Here is a 22,279-nt window from a genome sequence, read left to right as displayed (position 1 = left end):
GTTTAGTTTTCACTCAATTGTTTTTATAGGTATCCAATAAGTTCAGCTTATTATTAAAGGAACTTTATTCAGTTAGTAACAAATATACAGTTTAAAAGACGTATTTACTTTTAGTTGTTGATTCAAATTATCTGGTGAACTATTGAAAATAAGTCATTTGAAAAGACGTTTATAAAACCAGGGGGTTTGACAAAGAGCGAATAATGATATTATTATTATTATTATTAATAATAATAATAATATTAATAATAATTTCCAGAAGCTGAAATATGACTGCTGAACATTGAGCCAATCACAGGCGGGAGACCACACAGCCTCATTTACATGTGATGTGAGTAAATCCGGTCCGCCGCTGGCTCCTCCCCTCAGATCCAGAAACGATGCCGGAACCAGCGAAGGCCTCAGCGCCCAAGAAGGGCTCCAAGAAGGCGGTGACCAAGGTCCCCGGGAAGACCGGGAAGAAGAGGAGGAAGAGCCGCAAGGAGAGCTACGCCATCTACGTGTACAAGGTGCTGAAGCAGGTGCACCCCGACACCGGCATCTCCTCCAAGGCCATGGGCATCATGAACTCCTTCGTGGGCGACATCTTCGAGCGCATCGCCGGGGAGGCCTCCCGCCTGGCTCACTACAACAAGCGCTCCACCATCACCTCCAGGGAGATCCAGACCGCCGTGCGCCTGCTGCTGCCCGGGGAGCTGGCCAAGCACGCCGTGTCCGAGGGCACCAAGGCCGTGACCAAGTACACCAGCTCCAAGTAAACTGCGGGACACCGCTTCCACCCAACGGCTCTTTTAAGAGCCACACACCGGCTCCATGGAGACAAACGGTCCTGAGGCAGAAGTTGTTCAAATTCTGTCGAACAAGTGAAGTAACTTGGAAACTTCAGATAAAAGTTCCCCTCACGAGTTTCGAGGTGAAAGAAGCTTTAGAGGAGTTCACTGGTATCTACACATTTTGCTACGTTTATGTTAATATACATCAGAAATGTATTAGTTTCTACTTTAATCAATTAAAACACTGAACTTTGAAGAAGCAGCAAATCACTGAGACCTGAGCAGATTTATACTTGAGACCAGTTTCCTCTCACGTGATTTAACGTTTTGTTTCATAGTGTATTCACCACTCGATGATTCTCACAGGAGCCACAACTGTCACAGATGTTCACTTGATATGAAATTAGTTCAATGTTTCATTCTGCAGAATTCTAGAAACAAGAATTCCAACTTCAAAATGTAAACATGAGTCGAAGGATTTCGATGCTGACGAGAGAATAAAGTTCAGTGAAGCCTCCGTTGTTTGTTTCTGACTGTTTGAATAGAAAAAGCTGATTTAACTGCTCATTCGCACTGAAGCTGCAGGAACAGTGGGAGGTGTAGACATTATAGAATTTTAACTTTATATATTCTTAATGATATCAAAATTCAATTTGTAATTTGATTTGTTGTCAAACTGATCCACTGGAACCAGTGAATGATCTTGATTCAGTCTCATATCATCGTGTAGAATGTAAACGTGACTTCAAGGTTTGAAACAGATGAATCTGACTTATTGATACAAATCTGTGTTTTAATTTAAATAAACATGATTTATATATCAGCTGTTCAAATCAGTGTCCATATGCATTTAATGAGAAGTGAATCAATGTGGACGAGATGATTCTTCATGGTTCAGATGTTCAGCTTCACAAGAGGAAATGACATTAAAATCATAACGTACATAAAGTTTGGTTTAGAAATAAATACATAGAAACAAATATCAAATATATTCCTCTGACACATTCAGTAGAAACAGTAAAAAATAAATGTACAATATTTACAATACAGTTTGAACAACAAATAATATATGTACAGATTTGTTCAGTGAATCTTAATCATGATCATAAGTTTTTTGTATTTGATAATAAAGTTTAGTAACGAGATACAGTTTGGTAAAAGTTTAGTAACTAGTTAGTTTGATAATAAAGTTCAGAAACTAGTTACAGTTTGATAATAAAGTTTAGTAACTAGTTAGTTTGATAATAAAGTTCAGTAACTAGTTAGTTTGATAATAGAGTTTAGTAACTAGTTAGTTTGATAATGAAGTTCAGTAACTAGTTAGTTTGATAATAGTTTAGTAACTAGTTAGTTTGATATTGAAGTTCAGTAACTAGTTAGTTAATAAAGTTTAGTAACTAGTTAGTTTGATAATAAAGTTCAGTAACTAGTTAGTTTGATAATAAAGTTCAGTAACTAGTTAGAGTTTGATAATGAAGTTCAGTAACTAGTTAGTTAATAAAGTTTAGTAACTAGTTAGTTTGATAATAAAGTTCAGTAACTAGTTAGAGTTTGATAATAAAGTTCAGTAACTAGTTAGTTTGATAATAAAGTTCAGTAACTAGTTAGTTAGTTAATAAAGTTCAGTAACTATAGTTAGTTTGATAATAAAGTTTAGTAACTAGTTAGTTTGATAATAAAGTTCAGTAACTAGTTAGTTTGATAATAAAGTTCAGTAACTAGTTAGAGTTTGATAATGAAGTTCAGTAACTAGTTAGTTAATAAAGTTTAGTAACTAGTTAGTTTGATAATAAAGTTCAGTAACTAGTTAGAGTTTGATAATAAAGTTCAGTAACTAGTTAGTTAGTTAATAAAGTCCAGTAACTAGTTAGTTTGATAATAAAGTTCAGTAACTAGTTAGTTAGTTAATAAAGTTCAGTAACTATAGTTAGTTTGATAATAAAGTTCAGTAACTAGTTAGTTAATAAAGTCCAGTAACTAGTTAGTTAGTTAATAAAGTTCAGTAACTATAGTTAGTTTGATAATAAAGTTCAGTAACTAGTTAGTTAATAAAGTTCAGTAACTAGTTAGTTAATAAAGTCCAGTAACTAGTTAGTTAATAAAGTCCAGTAACTAGTTAGTTAATAAAGTCCAGTAACTATAGTTAGTTTGATAATAAAGTTCAGTAACTAGTTAGTTAATAAAGTTCAGTAACTAGTTAGTTAATAAAGTCCAGTAACTAGTCAGTTGGTTCTGACCCAGTGCTCTGCTGCTGGAACACGTGACTCTCTGGACATTAGCTCTGCACCAGGTGGTGGCTCTGAAAAGAGCCGTTTGTTTTCCTCCACTTGTTCTTCTTCTACTTCCTGGTTGTCCTCCTGACTCCGACCTTCTTCTCCTTGGTGCTCGGGGCCTTCACCGCCTTCTTCACAACCTTCTTGGCCGCAACCGGCTTCTTGGCCGCCGCCTTCTTCGGGCTCTTGACCTCCACCTTCTTGGCCACTTTCTTTGCAGCCGGAACTTTCTTGACCATCTTCACCTTCTTCGCTGCGGGCTTGGGAGACTTCTTGGCCGCTTTCAGGGTCTTGATGGCGGTCTTGATCGCGACCCTCTTCGGGGACTTGGGGCTCTTCTTCGGGGTCGCGGGCTTCCTGGCTTTGGGGGCGGGCTTCCTGGCGGGTTTCTTCGCCACCTTCTTGGACTTCTCTGCGGTTTTGTTCATCCTGAAGGATCCGGACGCTCCGTGTCCTGTGAGCTGAACCACGGTCCCGTCGCTCAGCAGCTTCCCGAGGGCGCGTTTGATGTTGTGCCCGTTGTGATCCACATCGTATCCCGCCGCGGCCAGCTGCTTCTTCACGGCGATGAAGGAGATGCCCTTCCTGTCCTTGCAGCCCGTGATGGCTTCCAGGATGCGCTCCCCGGCCCCGGGCCCGGTCCTCTTCGCGGGCTTGGTGCTCTTCTTCCTCGGGGACTTGGGGGGTTTGGCCGGTGCGGAGGCGGCGGCTGCAGCTGGAGCGACTTCTTCTGCCATCGTGACGTGAAGCTGTGAATCAACGGGAGTTGGATTCTGATGCAGATTCCTGCGCAGACACCGGATCTTAAACACACCATGAGAACCGTGGAGACTCAAGCTGCTGCTGCAGCAACACTTGTGTTTTCTCTTCGACAACAAACGGCTCAAATTCTCTTTTGCTGGAAACAACAACGTGTGAAAAGGAGTCGAAGTGAAAGCGAAGGAGTTTCTCTTCGCCTGGAAACAGTTGGAACATCAAGACGTGTCCGTGTTCTCTTCGGGAAGCGTTTAAAGCGGCTCAGTCAGCCGCCGTGTGACGCGCTGCTCCCGGACTTTTCTCTGTGTTTTCTCTCAGAAACGTTTTAAAAAGCTTCAGATTCACATAAAAACATGTCGGAGGTCGAGAGGAGAAGTTTGTCCAGAGACTCGAGCTGAAAACATTCAACTCGTTGGGGTTTTTGTTCATGAAACGCAGATTAGTTTGGTGCCTGCAAACACACTCGTGTTGGTGGAGTCACAAGCCGAGTTATTTCCTGACAGTGTGTGACTCATCACTCTATCACAGGTATTTAATATTTAAAGTCACTATAACATCACATCTGCGTTAGAGTTGATATGAACGTGAAACATGTGACACAGACACACAGACACCTGTCAATCACGGCAGTTACATGAAAACACAGACTGCAGCTTCAGGAGGAGACAGATCTTCAACTGTCAAACATCAGAGTGTTCAACTGCACACAGATATATATAATCACAACTAATCCTGACATCAAGAAACACGTTCTATCAATAAGAGAATTAAAAACATGCAACATATATATGGTCACAACACTTTTACATCTTAATGATAATTAAATATAAATGTTTGGACTTAAAAGTTTAACCTTAAAACATCAACATAAGTATTTTAAAACTAATTGTTAGGGTCAGTGAAGATGTAGAAATTAAAGTAGCATCGAGCTTCAATGTGCATTGTCAATATAACGCAACAACCGAGGCTCTTATACCTGATACATTTTTATTGTTTTTGCTTCAGACAATGAGCCTGAGAATATGAAACTTTGCCCAAAAAGTCTGAGCAAAGAAGGGACATGAACATTAAGTTATTGGGGATGTGATTCATCTTGTGACAATGGGCACAGACCAAACTTTGAAAATAACATTAACGGATTTTAGCCTGTATTTCTGTGGGATCTTCAAAAGTCTATAACTCATAACTCCATGTTGTGAATTTTAGTGCTTAAAAAGTTTTAAAACAGTAACGTCACAGTTTTTAAAGTCTTGTACTTCTTTCTCAACTATACAGTTATTAACACACTGTATTTTCTTTTGTATTAATACTTCAAAAATGGATACATCGCCATTGATGATAGAAAGTGTATTTCCTCATGAATGTTGTGAATATTGTTACCATATAGATATGGAACTTGGTTGGATAGAATTGTTGGTGTCTCCCACTAGGTCCCAGTTTAGAACATACGACAAGATAGAGAATATCCTTGTATGTTCTACTGCACTAATTAATACCAACCGCCACTTGATGTAAGCGGCTGTTAGGGACATATCTTCAGTTGGGTCCTTCAGCCTTATCAGGTGTTTCTGTCTTTTAATCACCAGACACCCTCTTCCAAGGCCGGACCAGTTCAACCAGTGTATCAGGTCTGGTCTCAGGGTGTTGGTGACAACATGTGATGGGACTGTGAGCTGCTGGCCTACGTCCACCAACAGCTCCCAGTCTGGGGCTTTCTCCATCTGACCACTCCTGGTCACTAGTGGAGGAGAATCTCTCTGTCCCTGTTCCCCTCACGGACAAACGTCCTTTCAACTACGTTTGAGGGTTTGGATGTCGAGGCATTGGTAGCAGTTCTCTTTTTTTCTATTGTTTCTGCAAGGCATTATTATTATTATTATTATTATTATTATTATAACCATCACTGCATATTATTATTAGCATCATTTCATGCTATCACCACCTTTCCTTGCTTACCAATATCACAACTTCATCTCTGCCATTTTATTTTATTTGTATTTGGGCTGGACTCCCTCAGCGCCTGTGTATTTTATTTCCCTTTGTGTATTTCACCTTGTTTATATTGTATTTTAATCCATCTACCTTTTTATTTATCTATCTATCAATATGTCGTCCAGTTTTTTGGGTTATTTGCTTAATATTTTTATGACGCAGAAATGAAGAGACTCTGGGCTCATAGGCTGAAAAGAAGAAACGGAAACAGCTGTGGTGCAGCCAGCTTGCTTCAGTCACGTCCGCAGAAAGGATTTAAACAGCAGCGTCGCCGCCTGTCACTTCATTCTGCTTCAGTCCCGAAGAGAAGATGTCAGGTCGCGGTAAAGGAGGAAAAGGTCTCGGTAAAGGCGGCGCCAAGCGCCACCGGAAGGTTCTCCGTGATAACATCCAGGGAATCACCAAACCCGCCATCCGCCGTCTGGCTCGCCGCGGCGGAGTGAAGCGTATCTCCGGGCTGATCTACGAGGAGACCCGCGGGGTGCTCAAGGTTTTCCTGGAGAACGTCATCCGTGACGCCGTCACCTACACCGAGCACGCTAAGAGGAAGACGGTGACCGCCATGGACGTGGTGTACGCGCTGAAGAGACAGGGCCGCACTCTGTACGGCTTCGGAGGCTAAACCTCACCCGGATGTGACCACGACGACCCAACGGCTCTTTTAAGAGCCACACACCGAGTCACTGAGGAGACAAAGTCCTGAGAACAACCGACACAGACCATTAGCACTGGATCGCATTGATCACACTTTACATCTTTATTACAACTCATCTCATTATTATTATTTCTGAGTTTAAAACAAGTCAATATGAAAATCAACAAATGATGAAACAAATCTTCATCAGACTCAAACGATGCAGTTTCACATCAACAGACTTCATCACAGGAAACGTCTTCACGTTTGTCTTTAAGATGATATTCAGTTTATATTAATGTCCGTTCACTGACTTTCTGCTTTCAGTCCAAGTTCACTTGTTACAAACAAGAACACATTTCCCTCTAAAAGTAGATAATCAAATACTAATCCTGTTTGTATTTGATACATTAAAGGACAGTTGTATTTCAGCACTGTACAAATACACAAGTTATTTATATTTGTCACATTTTGTCCCTGGAATAAACGTATTAATTTCAGCCTTGATCACATTAAACATAGTTGGTGTCAGTTAAAGTGAATATTTGACCCTTGAGCAACATGTTGTTAGAGTCACGACTGTTTGGCCAAATGAAAAAAACCTGGAACATCATTTAATGACAAAGATATTAAAGCTGTATATTTTTTTTTATAAATATTGTATATTCTCCACTTCTCTGCCCAACAATACATTTATCTAACTCAAACATTTCTCATACTGTATATTCTACTGTTTGTTTTGCACCAAACTGTATTTTAATATAAGTGATAATAAAAAAACTAATGTGATCAACATGATGCGTATTATGTTTCACACTTTACAGTGTTTTACTTTAATCACTGTGCGATGCTTCCAGAAACCTTCTTTTCAGGTATTGGATAAAAAATATAAATCAGTTTTATTATATTTACATTTACAAATGTCTTCAGATGTGATTAACGTCTGTTTAATTATTACATTAAATGATATAGTTCATACTTATTGAAAAAGTAAATAGAAATTAATTAATGAAATATGAGTTTGTATGTATATATATATATATATATATATATATATAGTTTAGCTCTAAACTTTTCTCTGAATGAGAAATTACTTTGAATTTGTAGAAACTTGTAGAAACTCGCTGTGACGCTGAACATTGAGCCAATGGCCGAGTGGGAACAGCGCAGCCTCATTTACATGTGATGTGTGTAAAAGCGGTCCGCCGCTGCTTCCTCCTCACATCTCCTCTGATCCACAGAAACGATGCCGGATGCAGTGAAGGCCTCAGCGCCCAAGAAGGGCTCCAAGAAGGCGGTGACCAAGGTCCCCGGTAAGACCGGGAAGAAGAGGAGGAAGAGCCGCAAGGAGAGCTACGCCATCTACGTGTACAAGGTGCTGAAGCAGGTGCACCCCGACACCGGCATCTCCTCCAAGGCCATGGGCATCATGAACTCCTTCGTGGGCGACATCTTCGAGCGCATCGCCGGGGAGGCCTCCCGCCTGGCTCAGTACAACAAGCGCCGGACCATCACCTCCAGGGAGATCCAGACCGCCGTGCGCCTGCTGCTCCCCGGGGAGCTGGCCAAGCACGCCGTGTCCGAGGGCACCAAGGCCGTGACCAAGTACACCAGCTCCAAGTAAACTGCGGGACACCGCTTCCACCCAACGGCTCTTTTAAGAGCCACACACCGGCTCCATGGAGACAAACGGTCCTGATGGTTCAATGTTCACACTCACACACTCACCACGTTTCATAGCGAGTCTCGTGTCACAGACTCAAAGGACTCGTCCTGAATCTGGAGACTTTACAATAAGTCAATGAACCATATTCAATCTGAACTGATGATTCATAACATTCATGTTCAGAGTCAGGTCGAGTTCATTAATCATTAAATCAAACAACTTCAAGATTTCACGACACGTTAACGTTTCTTTATCTAAAGAATCATAAACTCCGCATCACGTGTTTCATCTTCTCCGTTATGGGACGAACGAGTTTATTTTATTTATCTTTTGATTTCAGAAGATAACGAGCCGCTGCTTTTCCCGCGTTTGAGCCGTTTTTCAAAACTCGCGCTTTTTGTTGACGTCACCAGGTCAGCTGATCATAAACCAACGGCTCTTTATTCGAATAGTTTTTGCACAAGTGAAATAACGATGGAAACAAAGAGCCTGAATCTGGAGGCTCGTGAACTAAATGATTAAGAAGACGAGACAGTTATTGATTCAATATTTCGCTGTTGTAATTATTCATTATTTAGCTGTTTGCATGTAATTATAGAAACTACTTGTCTTAGTTTCCATCCATTCACATTGAACATGTTCAGTTCATGTATTACTGAAGTGTGAGTAAGAACTCTCATTCAGTTCCTGATCATTTCATTTTATCCTGTTTATGATAAAAATCATAAAATAACAAGCTGCTCATGTTGTGAATATTTCATAGGAGGATATTTACTTATGACTTATATAAAACCCTTAGATTTTTATAAGAAGCTCTGAAGTTTGTATATCATATAAATACACATTTCATATAAGCTTATTTAATATTTCTGACTTAACCCAATTTTTCACATTGAAAAAAACAACACATCAGTGAAATGTTTACATTGTGTCGTTTGAAAAAAGATAAAGTTTAATATGTTATGATTATATTCATTTTTTCTAAGTAAATTCTATATGATGTACTTATATTCAATATGTTCTAAGTATAAGTTTTATATTTATTTTCATATCGTAGTAAAGATTCTTCTTGTTTTGAATCTTTTCAACTGAACAATAGAAAATGTCCTCTCTGCTCTCACCGGAAGTGACTTCCCCTCGTCACGTGCCTCTCTGTGGACCAATCAGCGCCAGCAGCGCCGCGGCTCCGGCTATATAAGCAGAGCTCCGCCGCTCGCTTCCCTATGTTCATTCTGTTCTGAAACGATGGCGAGAACCAAGCAGACCGCCCGGAAGTCCACCGGAGGGAAAGCTCCCAGGAAGCAGCTGGCCACCAAGGCCGCCCGGAAGAGCGCCCCGGCCACCGGCGGCGTGAAGAAGCCTCACCGCTACAGGCCCGGGACCGTGGCTCTCAGAGAGATCCGCCGCTACCAGAAGTCCACCGAGCTGCTGATCCGCAAGCTGCCCTTCCAGCGCCTGGTCCGGGAGATCGCTCAGGACTTCAAGACCGACCTGCGCTTCCAGAGCTCCGCCGTCATGGCGCTGCAGGAGGCCAGCGAGGCCTACCTGGTCGGCCTGTTCGAGGACACCAACCTGTGCGCCATCCACGCCAAGAGGGTCACCATCATGCCCAAAGACATCCAGCTGGCCCGGCGCATCCGCGGGGAGAGAGCGTAACCTGCCCGCACTCCGCTCACCACACAACGGCTCTTTTAAGAGCCACTCACCCTCCGTGGAGAGTCAAAGTCCCGCTGCTCCCGAGCAGCAGTTCATCGTTAACTGAGAGAAACGATCTTTAATGTTTTGATTTCTGAAGTTTGAACCGTAGAGAAACTTCTTGTCACAGACACCGAACAGGCTGCTGCAGCACTGACGTCAGTACAGACGCTTCAAATAACTAAGAAATAAACTGCTCCAGACAAAAGTGATAAAAACACACGAGGTTCAACACAGAAGGAATCAAATGAGCTGACGTCACAGATCAGAGGCTGAAGTCTGAACAAAGATCCTCTCGATAACAGAACGAGCAGCTTCATCTCCTGTAGTTCACACGTTTTCATTTGAGAATCAAACAAAGTTATGCAATACAATGAGAACAATTATTGGTTAGTGATAATTTTAGAATCATTTAATGACAAACTGAGTAGAAACCTCCTCTTTAGACGATGTAGGTGGAAACTTGGTGTTTATATGATCAAATACGTGATGTTTAGAAAACTCCTGACTGGGACACGGAACCTGTTACTTCACACTAAAAGTTTCCACAGCACGTGAACGCAATTTGAGTCAAAGTGACAAAATGTATCCGACATCGAAATATTTCAGTTCGTCTCTTGTTACCGTCAGATAAACAACCTCAATATAACATACAATGAGAAAACCTGATGTTTTTTATCTGTGTCATTTAACTCATTGTTATGGGAGAGGATTATTTTTAATGTTAATAATCTGAATCCAAACATTTACATCCCCAGCTCATAAGTTGGGACAGGATGGAATATGCAAATAAAAAAAGGCAGCAGTGATTTCTTAATTTAATTTGACTTGTATTTCATTGCAGACAGTATGAACATAAGATATTTTATGAATTGTCAGGTCAACTTCATTTCATATGTAAATATAACACCATTCCTGCCATTCAGGCCTGAAACACATTCCAGGGAAAGTTGTGTCGGGGCCATTTAGGGTTGTGAGGTGGAATGATTAGAAAATGAAGTGATTTGAAATAGGTGATGTCAACAAGTGATTGTAATCATGACTCGGTACAAAAGCAGCATCCAGGAAAGGCCTAGCTCTTTAGGAGCAAAGACGGGCCGAGGATCGTCAGTTTGCCAAGAAATATGTGAGAAAATTATTGAAATGTTTAAAAACGGTGTTCCTCAAAGAAGGATAGGAAGCGGTTTGGATATTTCATCCTCTCCGGTGTGAAACGTCATTAAAAGATTCAAGGAATCTGGATGAATTTCAGTGCATAAAGAGCAGGGGCGCAAACCTCAGCTCACTAACTGAGCTCTTCGGGGGCTGGACTGCGTGGAGGCCCCACCGGGCCCCAACTGAGAGCCCGGACTGTTGCACACCTTAAAGGGGACATAGCATGCCCACTTTACCACAATGATATGGTTCCTTGGGGTCTTAATGAAATGTCTGTGACATACTTTGGTCAAAATACCACAAGGATCATTTCAAACAGCTTTTTACCCTGTATAAAACAGCCCTCCACAGAGTGACCTGTTTTGAGTGCCTGTTCCTTTAAATGCTAATGAGCCAGCTCCCCCCTCCCCCCTCTCCCCCCATGATTTTAAACGATATAAATTACATATTTTATATGATATAAATGATCAAATATGCATCCCATACTTTGTATTCCCCTTCTGTTGTCCTGGAGTTTTAATTTTCCCAATCACATAATTAAATGTCCCCCTCTGCCCCCCCACTACAAGCACACAAGCAGACAGACAGAGAGAAAGAGGGGGGGGGGGGGCTATGAAGACCATCATTTACCCCCGAACCCCGACATTCAACGGGTACAACAACAAGCGGAGAAAGCAGAATCGCGGGCTGACCTTATATATACAGTCTATGGGGCTGACCAGCGGAGACATGCTCGTCCCGTGTGAACAGCCAGGCGGCTGCGTGCTGGAGAACGGCGCTGTGCTGCCTCGCAGCGGCGCTTCCTGTGTATTGTGACGACACAAAACACAGGAAGCTCAATCGAGTCACTCAAGCATGACGTTTCTGACTTAGAGGAACTATAACAAAACGCGCGAGTGTTTTTTTCCCCGAGTGTTTGGGTTGGTAGACATGAGCCAGATACCCACATTAACCTGTAGAAGCACTAACAAAGTGGAATTTGCATGATATGTCCCCTTTAAGACTTGTTTGCAGGAAGAATCGAACAACGTGCCCCTGAAACGCTTCAGCCCCTCAACGTCTTTAAAGAGCTGTGAAAAGGAATGGCAACATTACAAAGTGCTAAATGCTTTACCGTCCAAACTTTTTTTGAAATATGTTGCAAGAATCAAAATTTAGATAAGTGTTTATTTTGAAAAAACAATACAATTCATGAGGTCACACATCAAATAATGTGCTTTTGTGTTGTTTTTATTGTAACACAGGTCAAAGGTCATTTATAAATCAATGTTCTCAGTTTTAATTTTAAAAGTAACATATACTGATTTGGGTTTGTATATTTAATTATCACTAAGATGTAAAAGTGTTCTGACCATATTGTGGTTGATCATTTATATATGCTGCATGTTTTTAATTCTCTTATTGATAGAACGTGTTTCTTGATGTCAGGATTAGTTGTGATTATATATATCTGTGTGCAGTTGAACACTCTGATGTTTGACAGTTGAAGATCTGTCTCCTCCTGAAGCTGCAGTCTGTGTTTTCATGTAACTGCCATGATTGACAGGTGTCTGTGTGTCTGTGTCACATGTTTCACGTTCATATCAACTCTAACGCAGATGTGATGTTATAGTGACTTTAAATATTAAATACCTGTGATAGAGCGATGAGTCACACACTGTCAGGAAATAACTCGGCTTGTGACTCCACCAACACGAGTGTGTTTGCAGGCACCAAACTAATCTGCGTTTCATGAACAAAACCCCCAAAGAGTTGAATGTTTTCAGCTCGAGTCTCTGGACAAACTTCTCCTCTCGACCTCCGACATGTTTTTATGTGAATCTGAAGCTTTTTTAAACGTTTCTGAGAGAAAACACAGAGAAAAGTCCGGGAGCAGCGCGTCACACGGCGGCTGACTGAGCCGCTTTAAACGCTTCCCGAAGAGAACACGGACACGTCTTGATGTTCCAACTGTTTCCAGGCGAAGAGAAACTCCTTCGCTTTCACTTCGACTCCTTTTCACACGTTGTTGTTTCCAGCAAAAGAGAATTTGAGCCGTTTGTTGTCGAAGAGAAAACACAAGTGTTGCTGCAGCAGCAGCTTGAGTCTCCACGGTTCTCATGGTGTGTTTAAGATCCGGTGTCTGCGCAGGAATCTGCATCAGAATCCAACTCCCGTTGATTCACAGCTTCACGTCACGATGGCAGAAGAAGTCGCTCCAGCTGCAGCCGCCGCCTCCGCACCGGCCAAACCCCCCAAGTCCCCGAGGAAGAAGAGCACCAAGCCCGCGAAGAGGACCGGGCCCGGGGCCGGGGAGCGCATCCTGGAAGCCATCACGGGCTGCAAGGACAGGAAGGGCATCTCCTTCATCGCCGTGAAGAAGCAGCTGGCCGCGGCGGGATACGATGTGGATCACAACGGGCACAACATCAAACGCGCCCTCGGGAAGCTGCTGAGCGACGGGACCGTGGTTCAGCTCACAGGACACGGAGCGTCCGGATCCTTCAGGATGAACAAAACCGCAGAGAAGTCCAAGAAGGTGGCGAAGAAACCCGCCAGGAAGCCCGCCCCCAAAGCCAGGAAGCCCGCGACCCCGAAGAAGAGCCCCAAGTCCCCGAAGAGGGTCGCGATCAAGACCGCCATCAAGACCCTGAAAGCGGCCAAGAAGTCTCCCAAGCCCGCAGCGAAGAAGGTGAAGATGGTCAAGAAAGTTCCGGCTGCCAAGAAAGTGGCCAAGAAGGTGGAGGTCAAGAGCCCGAAGAAGGCGGCGGCGGCCAAGAAGCCGGTTGCGGCCAAGAAGGTTGTGAAGAAGGCGGTGAAGGCCCCGAGCACCAAGGAGAAGAAGGTCGGAGTCAGGAGGACAACCAGGAAGTAGAAGAAGAACAAGTGGAGGAAAACAAACGGCTCTTTTCAGAGCCACCACCTGGTGCAGAGCTAATGTCCAGAGAGTCACGTGTTCCAGCAGCAGAGCACTGGGTCAGAACCAACTGACTAGTTACTGGACTTTATTAACTAACTAGTTACTGAACTTTATTATCAAACTAAGTAGTTACTAAACTTTATTATCAAATTGTAACTAGTTACTAAACTTTATTATCAAACTAACTAGTTACTAAACTTTATTATCAAACTAAGTAGTTACTAAACTTTATTATCAAACTAACTAGTTACTAAACTTTATTATCAAACTAAGTAGTTACTAAACTTTATTATCAAATTGTAACTAGTTACTAAACTTTATTATCAAACTGTAACTAGTTACTGAACTTTATTATCAAACTAAGTAGTTACTAAACTTTATTATCAAACTGTAACTAGTTACTGAACTTTATTATCAAACTAACTAGTTACTAAACTTTATTATCAAACTAAGTAGTTACTAAACTTTATTATCAAATTGTAACTAGTTACTAAACTTTATTATCAAACTGTAACTAGTTACTGAACTTTATTATCAAACTAAGTAGTTACTAAACTTTATTATCAAACTGTAACTAGTTACTGAACTTTATTATCAAACTAACTAGTTACTAAACTTTATTATCAAACTAAGTAGTTACTAAACTTTATTATCAAACTAACTAGTTACTGAACTTTATTATCAAACTAAGTAGTTACTAAACTTTATTATCAAACTAACTAGTTACTGAACTTTATTATCAAACTAACTAGTTACTGAACTTTATTATCAAACTAACTAGTTACTGGACTTTATTATCAAACTAACTAGTTACTAAACTTGATTAACTAACTAACTAGTTACTAAACTTTCATTTTCATCAGAGTCAAAATACTTAACTTTACGATTTAGTTCCTGAAACGTATTTTGGTTTTTAGCTCAAACTTTATCTGCTCACTTCAACTTATTATGAAACTTACTTATTTAATATATTTACCTGTGAAGTCAGAAGTTCACACTCATCTTCAGAAACAGATTCAAAACACTTCATCAAACTTTATTTACTAAAACTTATGATCATGATTAAGATTCACTAACATCAACTTAAGTTTTGTTAACAGAACAAATCTCTACATATATTATTTATGTTGTTAAAGTCATATTGTAAATATTGTAGATCTATTTCTTACTGTTTCTACTGAATTTGTCATAAATATATAGAAATATATCTGATGTTTATAGGTAGTGATTTATTTAAACTTAAACAGATTCTAATCTAGTTTCCTCTTGTGAAGCTGAACCTCTGAACCATGAACAATCATCTCGTCCTCATTTATTCACTTTTTATTAAATGCAGAAATTACTGTATCGTCACTAAACATGATCTTAATAGTTTGAACAATGTAAATCTGAGTTACATCTTTATCTTCTATGTTTCTGACAAAGAGCCTGAAACAGAAGAGACTGATTTGATGCTCGTCACCAGGGACGAGATGATGTCATCTCCTTCTGACAGTGACAACATGTTTATAGATCATTTGGTACAAAATATATTTAGATTACATTTTTTGTGTCTACACTTCTAATCTAACTTCGCCTCATTTCCTTCATACTCGACAAAGGACTGAAATTTCATTCATTATGTTCCTAAAGTCATAAATCAATCAAATCGCTTTGAAGAAAACATTATTTCATTTATTTACATCACTGTTGAAACATATTCACTATGAAACGTTTCCTGAGATGTTTGAAAACATGAATGTGCATCACATGTTGATTGTCCCTGTATAATATATCTGAATGTGTAAGATGAAGAGAAGCAGGAGAGGTGGGAGGGTTAGAGAGAGATCAGCTGATCGTCTCATTTCCTCTGGAAACCTGGAGGAGAAACTGTCCTTCACACAGGTTAGATGTTAAAACTGCTGATTCGTTTATCTACATTAAGTTTATATACTTAATGAAGACTTGTTTTCTTCATCTGATGAAGAAACTGATCAACAATAAAAATCCTCATCCTGACAACTTTCATCTGAGTGATTTAAGGGCTGAGATGTTTGTATTTGACAGAATCTCCCGTGAACTCTGAATCCTGAAGTGCAAAGTCTTTGTACTTCAGGATTCAGGATGTCTTTGTGATACAAATCTTAGTAATGTGCATAAATATGTAAAATACAACTGCACAAACATAATCAGATCAAATGAAGTTCTGTTACAATTATTTCATTCGTTGACTAAGAACTAGAATGAAGCTTTGAGAACGATGTTCTATTATTTTGAAATACTTTAACCGGAAATGAAGAGAATCCGGGCTCTTAGGCTGAAAAAAGGAAACGGAAACAGCTGTGGTGCAGCCAGCTTGCTTCATACACGTCCGCAGAAAGGATTTAAAAAGCAGCGTCGCCGCCTGTCACTTCATTCTGCTTCAGTCCCGAAGAGAAGATGTCAGGTCGCGGTAAAGGAGGAAAAGGTCTCGGTAAAGGCGGCGCCAAGCGCCACCGGAAGGTTCTCCGTGATAACATCCAGGGAATCACCAAACCCGCCATCCGCCGTCTGGCTCGCCGCGGCGGAGTGAAGCGTATCTCCGGGCTGATCTACGAGGAGACCCGCGGGGTGCTCAAGGTTTTCCTGGAGAACGTCATCCGTGACGCCGTCACCTACACCGAGCACGCTAAGAGGAAGACGGTGACCGCCATGGACGTGGTGTACGCGCTGAAGAGACAGGGCCGCACTCTGTACGGCTTCGGAGGCTAAACCTCACCCGGATGTGACCACGACGACCCAACGGCTCTTTTAAGAGCCACACACCGAGTCACTGAGGAGACAAAGTCCTGAGAACAACCGGCACAGACCATTAGCACTGGATCGCATTGATCACACTTTACATCTTTATTACAACTCATCTCATTATTATTATTTCTGAGTTTAAAACAAGTCAATATGAAAATCAACAGAAATGATGAAACAAATCTTCATCAGACTCAAACGATGCAGTTTCACATCAACAGACTTCATCACAGGAAACGTCTTCACGTTTGTCTTTAAGATGATATTCAGTTTATATTAATGTCCGTTCACTGACTTTCTGCTTTCAGTCCAAGTTCACTTGTTACAAACAAGAACACATTTCCCTCTAAAAGTAGATAATCAAATACTAATCCTGTTTGTATTTGATACATTAAAGGACAGTTGTATTTCAGCGCTGTACAAATACACGAGTTATTTATATTTGTCACATTTTGTCCCTGGAATAAACTTATTAACTTTAGCCTTGAACACATTAAACATAGTTGGTGTCAGTTAAAGTGAATATTTGACCCTTGAGCAACATGTTGTTAGAGTCACGACCGTTTGGCCAAATGAAAAAAACCTGGAACATCATTAAATGGCAAAGATATTAAAGCTGTATATTATTTTTTTATATAAATATTGTATATTCTCCACTTCATTGCTCAACAATACATTTATCTAACTCAAACCTTTCTTATACTGTATATTCTACTGTTTGTATCAAACTGTATGTATAAGTGATAATAAAAAAACTAATGTGATCAACATGATGCGTATTATGTTTCACACTTTACAGTGTTTTACTTTAATCACTGTGCGATGCTTCCAGAAACCTTCTTTTCAGGTATTGGATAAAAAATATAAATCAGTTTTATTATATTTACATTCAACACGTCTTCAGATGTGATGCAACCCTGCAGTAGTGGTTCTTGGTCACTGGAGGTCGCTGTTGACCACTGAATTGTAATTAACATTAGTAATTTATTACTTTATAGTCGATGATCGATATATCAAGTTTTATGGGCTCATAATCTCTGATACAGGACTAAAGTAGGATGAGGCTCACTGGCTACTGGCTTGTATGGCCGAACTACTACCTCGTGACCTCTGCCTGTTTAAACTGACCCACGTGTTGAACGTTACAACACGTGGGTCAGTTCACGTCTCTGGGGGAAACTTCTCCACTCAGACCAGCTCGTGTCTTTATCAGTATTTTATTAGACGGATCCCAGCGAAGCTAATATGTAAAATACAGAGACTTGAGAAGTTTTCCCCATATTACATGTATTTGTAACTCGGCTGTAAAAAAGTATTTGTACATGAAGTCTTCACTTTAGATGAGAAGGAGCAGAAGGTTTGAATCTGCAGGTCAGATGTTCCAGTAACATCCCCCCCCACAGATCACGTGTCTGTAGTGAGTGAATGTAAACACTGATCTGACTGGTGAACATGAGGTTTGTGTTTTAATACTCGAGTGATTCATGATTAATGACCAACACAACGACTCGGCTGCAGCGGGACTTTGACTCTCCACGGAGGGTGAGTGGCTCTTAAAAGAGCCGTTGTGTGGTGAGCGGAGTGCGGGCAGGTTACGCTCTCTCCCCGCGGATGCGCCGGGCCAGCTGGATGTCTTTGGGCATGATGGTGACCCTCTTGGCGTGGATGGCGCACAGGTTGGTGTCCTCGAACAGGCCGACCAGGTAGGCCTCGCTGGCCTCCTGCAGCGCCATGACGGCGGAGCTCTGGAAGCGCAGGTCGGTCTTGAAGTCCTGAGCGATCTCCCGGACCAGGCGCTGGAAGGGCAGCTTGCGGATCAGCAGCTCGGTGGACTTCTGGTAGCGGCGGATCTCTCTGAGAGCCACGGTCCCGGGCCTGTAGCGGTGAGGCTTCTTCACGCCGCCGGTGGCCGGGGCGCTCTTCCGGGCGGCCTTGGTGGCCAGCTGCTTCCTGGGAGCTTTCCCTCCGGTGGACTTCCGGGCGGTCTGCTTGGTTCTCGCCATCGTTTCAGAACAGAATGAACATAGGGAAGCGAGCGGCGGAGCTCTGCTTATATAGCCGGAGCCGCGGCGCTGCCGGCGCTGATTGGTCCACAGAGAGGCACGTGACGAGGGGAAGTCACTTCCGGTGAGAGCAGAGAGGACATTTTCTATTGTTCAGTTGAAAAGATTCAAAACAAGAAGAATCTTTACTAGGATATGAAAATAAATATAAAACTTATACTTAGAACATATTGAATATAATTACATCATATAGAATTTACTTAATATAAACATTAATATAATCATAACATATTCAACTTTATCTTTTTTCAAACAACTCAATGTAAATATTTCACTGATGTGTTGTTTTTTTCAACGTGAAAAATTGGGTTAAGTCAGAAATATTAAATAAGCTTATATGAAATGTGTATTTATATGATATACAAACTTCAGAGCTTCTTATAAAAATCTAAGGTTTTTATATAAGTCATAAGTAAATATCCTCCTTTGAAACATTCACATTTAATGATTTTTATCCAAAACAGGATAAAAAGAAATGATCAGAAACTAAATGAGAGTTCTTTCTCACAATTCAGCAATACATGAAATGAACATGTTCAATGTGAATGGATGGAAACTCAGACGAGTAGTTTCTATAATAACATGCAAACAGCTAAATAATGAATAATTACAACAGCGAAATATTGAATCAATAACTGTCTCGTCTTCTTAATCATTTAGTTCACGAGCCTCCAGATTCAGGCTCTTTGTTTCCATCGTTATTTCACTTGTGCAAAAACTATTCGAATAAAGAGCCGTTGGTTTATGATCAGCTGACCTGGTGACGTCAACAAAAAGCGCGAGTTTTGAAAAACGGCTCAAACGCGGGAAAAGCAGCGGCTCGTTATCTTCTGAAATCAAAAGATAAATAAAATAAACTCGTTGGTCCCATAACGGAGAAGAAGATGAAACACGTGATGTGGAGTTTATGATTCTTTAGATAAAGAAACGTTAACGTGTCGTGAAATCTTCAAGTTGTTTGATTTAATGATTAATGAACTCGACCTGACTCTGAACATGAATGTTATGAATCATCAGTTCAGATTGAATATGGTTCATTGACTTATTGTAAAGTCTCCAGATTCAGGACGAGTCCTTTGAGTCTGTGACACGAGACTCGCTATGAAACGTGGTGAGTGTGTGAGTGTGAACATTGAACCATCAGGACCGTTTGTCTCCATGGAGCCGGTGTGTGGCTCTTAAAAGAGCCGTTGGGTGGAAGCGGTGTCCCGCAGTTTACTTGGAGCTGGTGTACTTGGTCACGGCCTTGGTGCCCTCGGACACGGCGTGCTTGGCCAGCTCCCCGGGGAGCAGCAGGCGCACGGCGGTCTGGATCTCCCTGGAGGTGATGGTCCGGCGCTTGTTGTACTGAGCCAGGCGGGAGGCCTCCCCGGCGATGCGCTCGAAGATGTCGCCCACGAAGGAGTTCATGATGCCCATGGCCTTGGAGGAGATGCCGGTGTCGGGGTGCACCTGCTTCAGCACCTTGTACACGTAGATGGCGTAGCTCTCCTTGCGGCTCTTCCTCCTCTTCTTCCCGGTCTTACCGGGGACCTTGGTCACCGCCTTCTTGGAGCCCTTCTTGGGCGCTGAGGCCTTCACTGCATCTGGCATCGTTTCTGTGGATCAGAGGAGATGTGAGGAGGAAGCAGCGGCGGACCGCTTTTACACACATCACATGTAAATGAGGCTGCGCTGTTCCCACTCGGCCATTGGCTCAATGTTCAGCGTCACAGCGAGTTTCTACAAGTTTCTACAAATTCAAAGTAATTTCTCATTCAGAGAAAAGTTTAGAGCTAAACTATATATATATATATATATATATATATATATACAAACTCATATTTCATTAATTAATTTCTATTTACTTTTTCAATAAGTATGAACTATATCATTTAATGTAATAATTAAACAGACGTTAATCACATCTGAAGACATTTGTAAATGTAAATATAATAAAACTGATTTATATTTTTTATCCAATACCTGAAAAGAAGGTTTCTGGAAGCATCGCACAGTGATTAAAGTAAAACACTGTAAAGTGTGAAACATAATACACATCATGTTGATCACATTAGTTTTTTTATTATCACTTATATTAAAATACAGTTTGGTGCAAAACAAACAGTAGAATATACAGTATGAGAAATGTTTGAGTTAGATAAATGTATTGTTGGGCAGAGAAGTGGAGAATATACAATATTTATAAAAAAAATATACAGCTTTAATATCTTTGTCATTTAATGATGTTCCAGGTTTTTATTTATTTGGCCAAACGGTCGTGACTCTAACAACATGTTGCTCAAGGGTCAAATATTCACTTTAACTGACACCAACTATGTTTAATGTGATCAAGGCTGAAGTTAATAAGTTTAATCCAGGGACAAAATGTGACAAATATAAATGACTCGTGTATTTGTACAGCGCTGAAATACAACTGTCCTTTAATGTATCAAATACAAACAGGATTAGTATTTGATTATCTACTTTTAGAGGGAAATGTGTTCTTGTTTGTAACAAGTGAACTTGGACTGAAAGCAGAAAGTCAGTGAACGGACATTAATATAAACTGAATATCATCTTAAAGACAAACGTGAAGACGTTTCCTGTGATGAAGTCTGTTGATGTGAAACTGCATCGTTTGAGTCTGATGAAGATTTGTTTCATCATTTCTGTTGATTTTCATATTGACTTGTTTTAAACTCAGAAAGAATAATAATGAGATGAGTTGTAATAAAGATGTAAAGTGTGATCAATGCGATCCAGTGCTAATGGTCTGTGTCGGTTGTTCTCAGGACTTTGTCTCCTCAGTGACTCGGTGTGTGGCTCTTAAAAGAGCCGTTGGGTCGTCGTGGTCACATCCGGGTGAGGTTTAGCCTCCGAAGCCGTACAGAGTGCGGCCCTGTCTCTTCAGCGCGTACACCACGTCCATGGCGGTCACCGTCTTCCTCTTAGCGTGCTCGGTGTAGGTGACGGCGTCACGGATGACGTTCTCCAGGAAAACCTTGAGCACCCCGCGGGTCTCCTCGTAGATCAGCCCGGAGATACGCTTCACTCCGCCGCGGCGAGCCAGACGGCGGATGGCGGGTTTGGTGATTCCCTGGATGTTATCACGGAGAACCTTCCGGTGGCGCTTGGCGCCGCCTTTACCGAGACCTTTTCCTCCTTTACCGCGACCTGACATCTTGGGAGCAGAGCAGAGAAGATAATGCTCAACAACCAAAGAACGTTCGTATTTATTTCTGTGATGCGGACGTGTAGGAAAACAGTCTGCTCTACCACGCCCCATGAAGCGTAATCTCTCTTTTCAAGTTGGAGCCAGTTAGTCTCTGAATTTCCGGTTAAAAATCCTTCAAAACAAAAGCACCTGACAAGATGCTTAATTACATTCTTATTTCAGATAGACACGTTTTACGGTTTCTTCTGAAGTCGTTTACGTTTTGACAGGAAAACATTGTTTTGAATAAAAGTAGGAAATTGAATCAAAGACATGAAAGTCTTTAAAGATGAAAGAGTCTAGAATGTTCAATAGATACAAAGAAACTGATTGAAGTCATTGACCTATACTGCAGCCAGACACCAGGGGGCGGTCAAGGGGACATGGCTCAATGTCCCATCTGCTAACATGGAG

At 41.3% G+C, this 22,279-nt stretch overlaps 6 protein-coding genes and 1 pseudogene across 7 annotated transcripts; 4 read left to right on the top strand and 3 right to left on the bottom strand.

The window, feature by feature from the left end:
- Positions 1-355: 355 nt before the first annotated feature.
- Positions 356-1,288, top strand: LOC117757076 (histone H2B-like). Its single transcript, XM_034577819.1, has one exon. The coding sequence runs from the start codon at positions 381-383 to the stop codon at positions 756-758; it is 378 nt and encodes a 125-aa protein (XP_034433710.1). The 5' UTR covers positions 356-380; the 3' UTR covers positions 759-1,288.
- A 1,681-nt stretch (positions 1,289-2,969) lies between these two features.
- LOC117757075 (histone H1-like) lies at positions 2,970-4,403 on the bottom strand. The gene has a single exon (XM_034577818.1). The coding sequence runs from the start codon at positions 3,781-3,783 to the stop codon at positions 3,112-3,114; it is 672 nt and encodes a 223-aa protein (XP_034433709.1). The 5' UTR covers positions 3,784-4,403; the 3' UTR covers positions 2,970-3,111.
- Positions 4,404-6,079: 1,676 nt separating this feature from the next.
- On the top strand, positions 6,080-16,624 carry LOC117757078 (histone H4). 2 transcript variants are annotated; one of them, XM_034577823.1, is made up of 3 exons: positions 6,080-6,397; positions 9,294-9,681; positions 16,259-16,624. In XM_034577823.1, the coding sequence occupies exons 1-3, from the start codon at positions 6,105-6,107 to the stop codon at positions 16,571-16,573; spliced, it is 996 nt and encodes a 331-aa protein (XP_034433714.1). In that variant the 5' UTR covers positions 6,080-6,104; the 3' UTR covers positions 16,574-16,624. The 2 variants fall into 2 exon arrangements, with proteins under 2 accessions (XP_034433714.1, XP_034433713.1); XM_034577822.1 differs by lacking the exons at positions 6,080-6,397; positions 9,294-9,681 and adding an exon at positions 9,204-9,213.
- Positions 7,607-8,150, top strand: LOC117757077 (histone H2B 1.2-like). The gene has a single exon (XM_034577820.1). The coding sequence runs from the start codon at positions 7,675-7,677 to the stop codon at positions 8,050-8,052; it is 378 nt and encodes a 125-aa protein (XP_034433711.1). The 5' UTR covers positions 7,607-7,674; the 3' UTR covers positions 8,053-8,150.
- On the top strand, positions 12,613-13,935 carry LOC117757073 (histone H1-like). Its single transcript, XM_034577817.1, has one exon. It carries the CDS (start codon positions 13,124-13,126, stop codon positions 13,796-13,798), a length of 675 nt encoding a protein of 224 aa, XP_034433708.1. The 5' UTR covers positions 12,613-13,123; the 3' UTR covers positions 13,799-13,935.
- A 1,448-nt stretch (positions 16,625-18,072) lies between the features above and the next one.
- On the bottom strand, positions 18,073-22,045 carry LOC117757062 (annotated as a pseudogene).
- LOC117757057 (histone H2B 1.2-like) lies at positions 19,787-20,281 on the bottom strand. The gene has a single exon (XM_034577806.1). It carries the CDS (start codon positions 20,260-20,262, stop codon positions 19,885-19,887), a length of 378 nt encoding a protein of 125 aa, XP_034433697.1. The 5' UTR covers positions 20,263-20,281; the 3' UTR covers positions 19,787-19,884.
- Positions 22,046-22,279: the final 234 nt, after the last annotated feature.

This window comes from Hippoglossus hippoglossus, chromosome 23, assembly GCF_009819705.1.
Source record: "Hippoglossus hippoglossus isolate fHipHip1 chromosome 23, fHipHip1.pri, whole genome shotgun sequence".
In the NCBI taxonomy this organism is placed as follows: domain Eukaryota; kingdom Metazoa; phylum Chordata; class Actinopteri; order Pleuronectiformes; family Pleuronectidae; genus Hippoglossus; species Hippoglossus hippoglossus.
The sequence above is the reverse complement of the archived record's forward strand: the minus strand, read 5'-3'. Positions and strand labels throughout refer to the sequence as shown.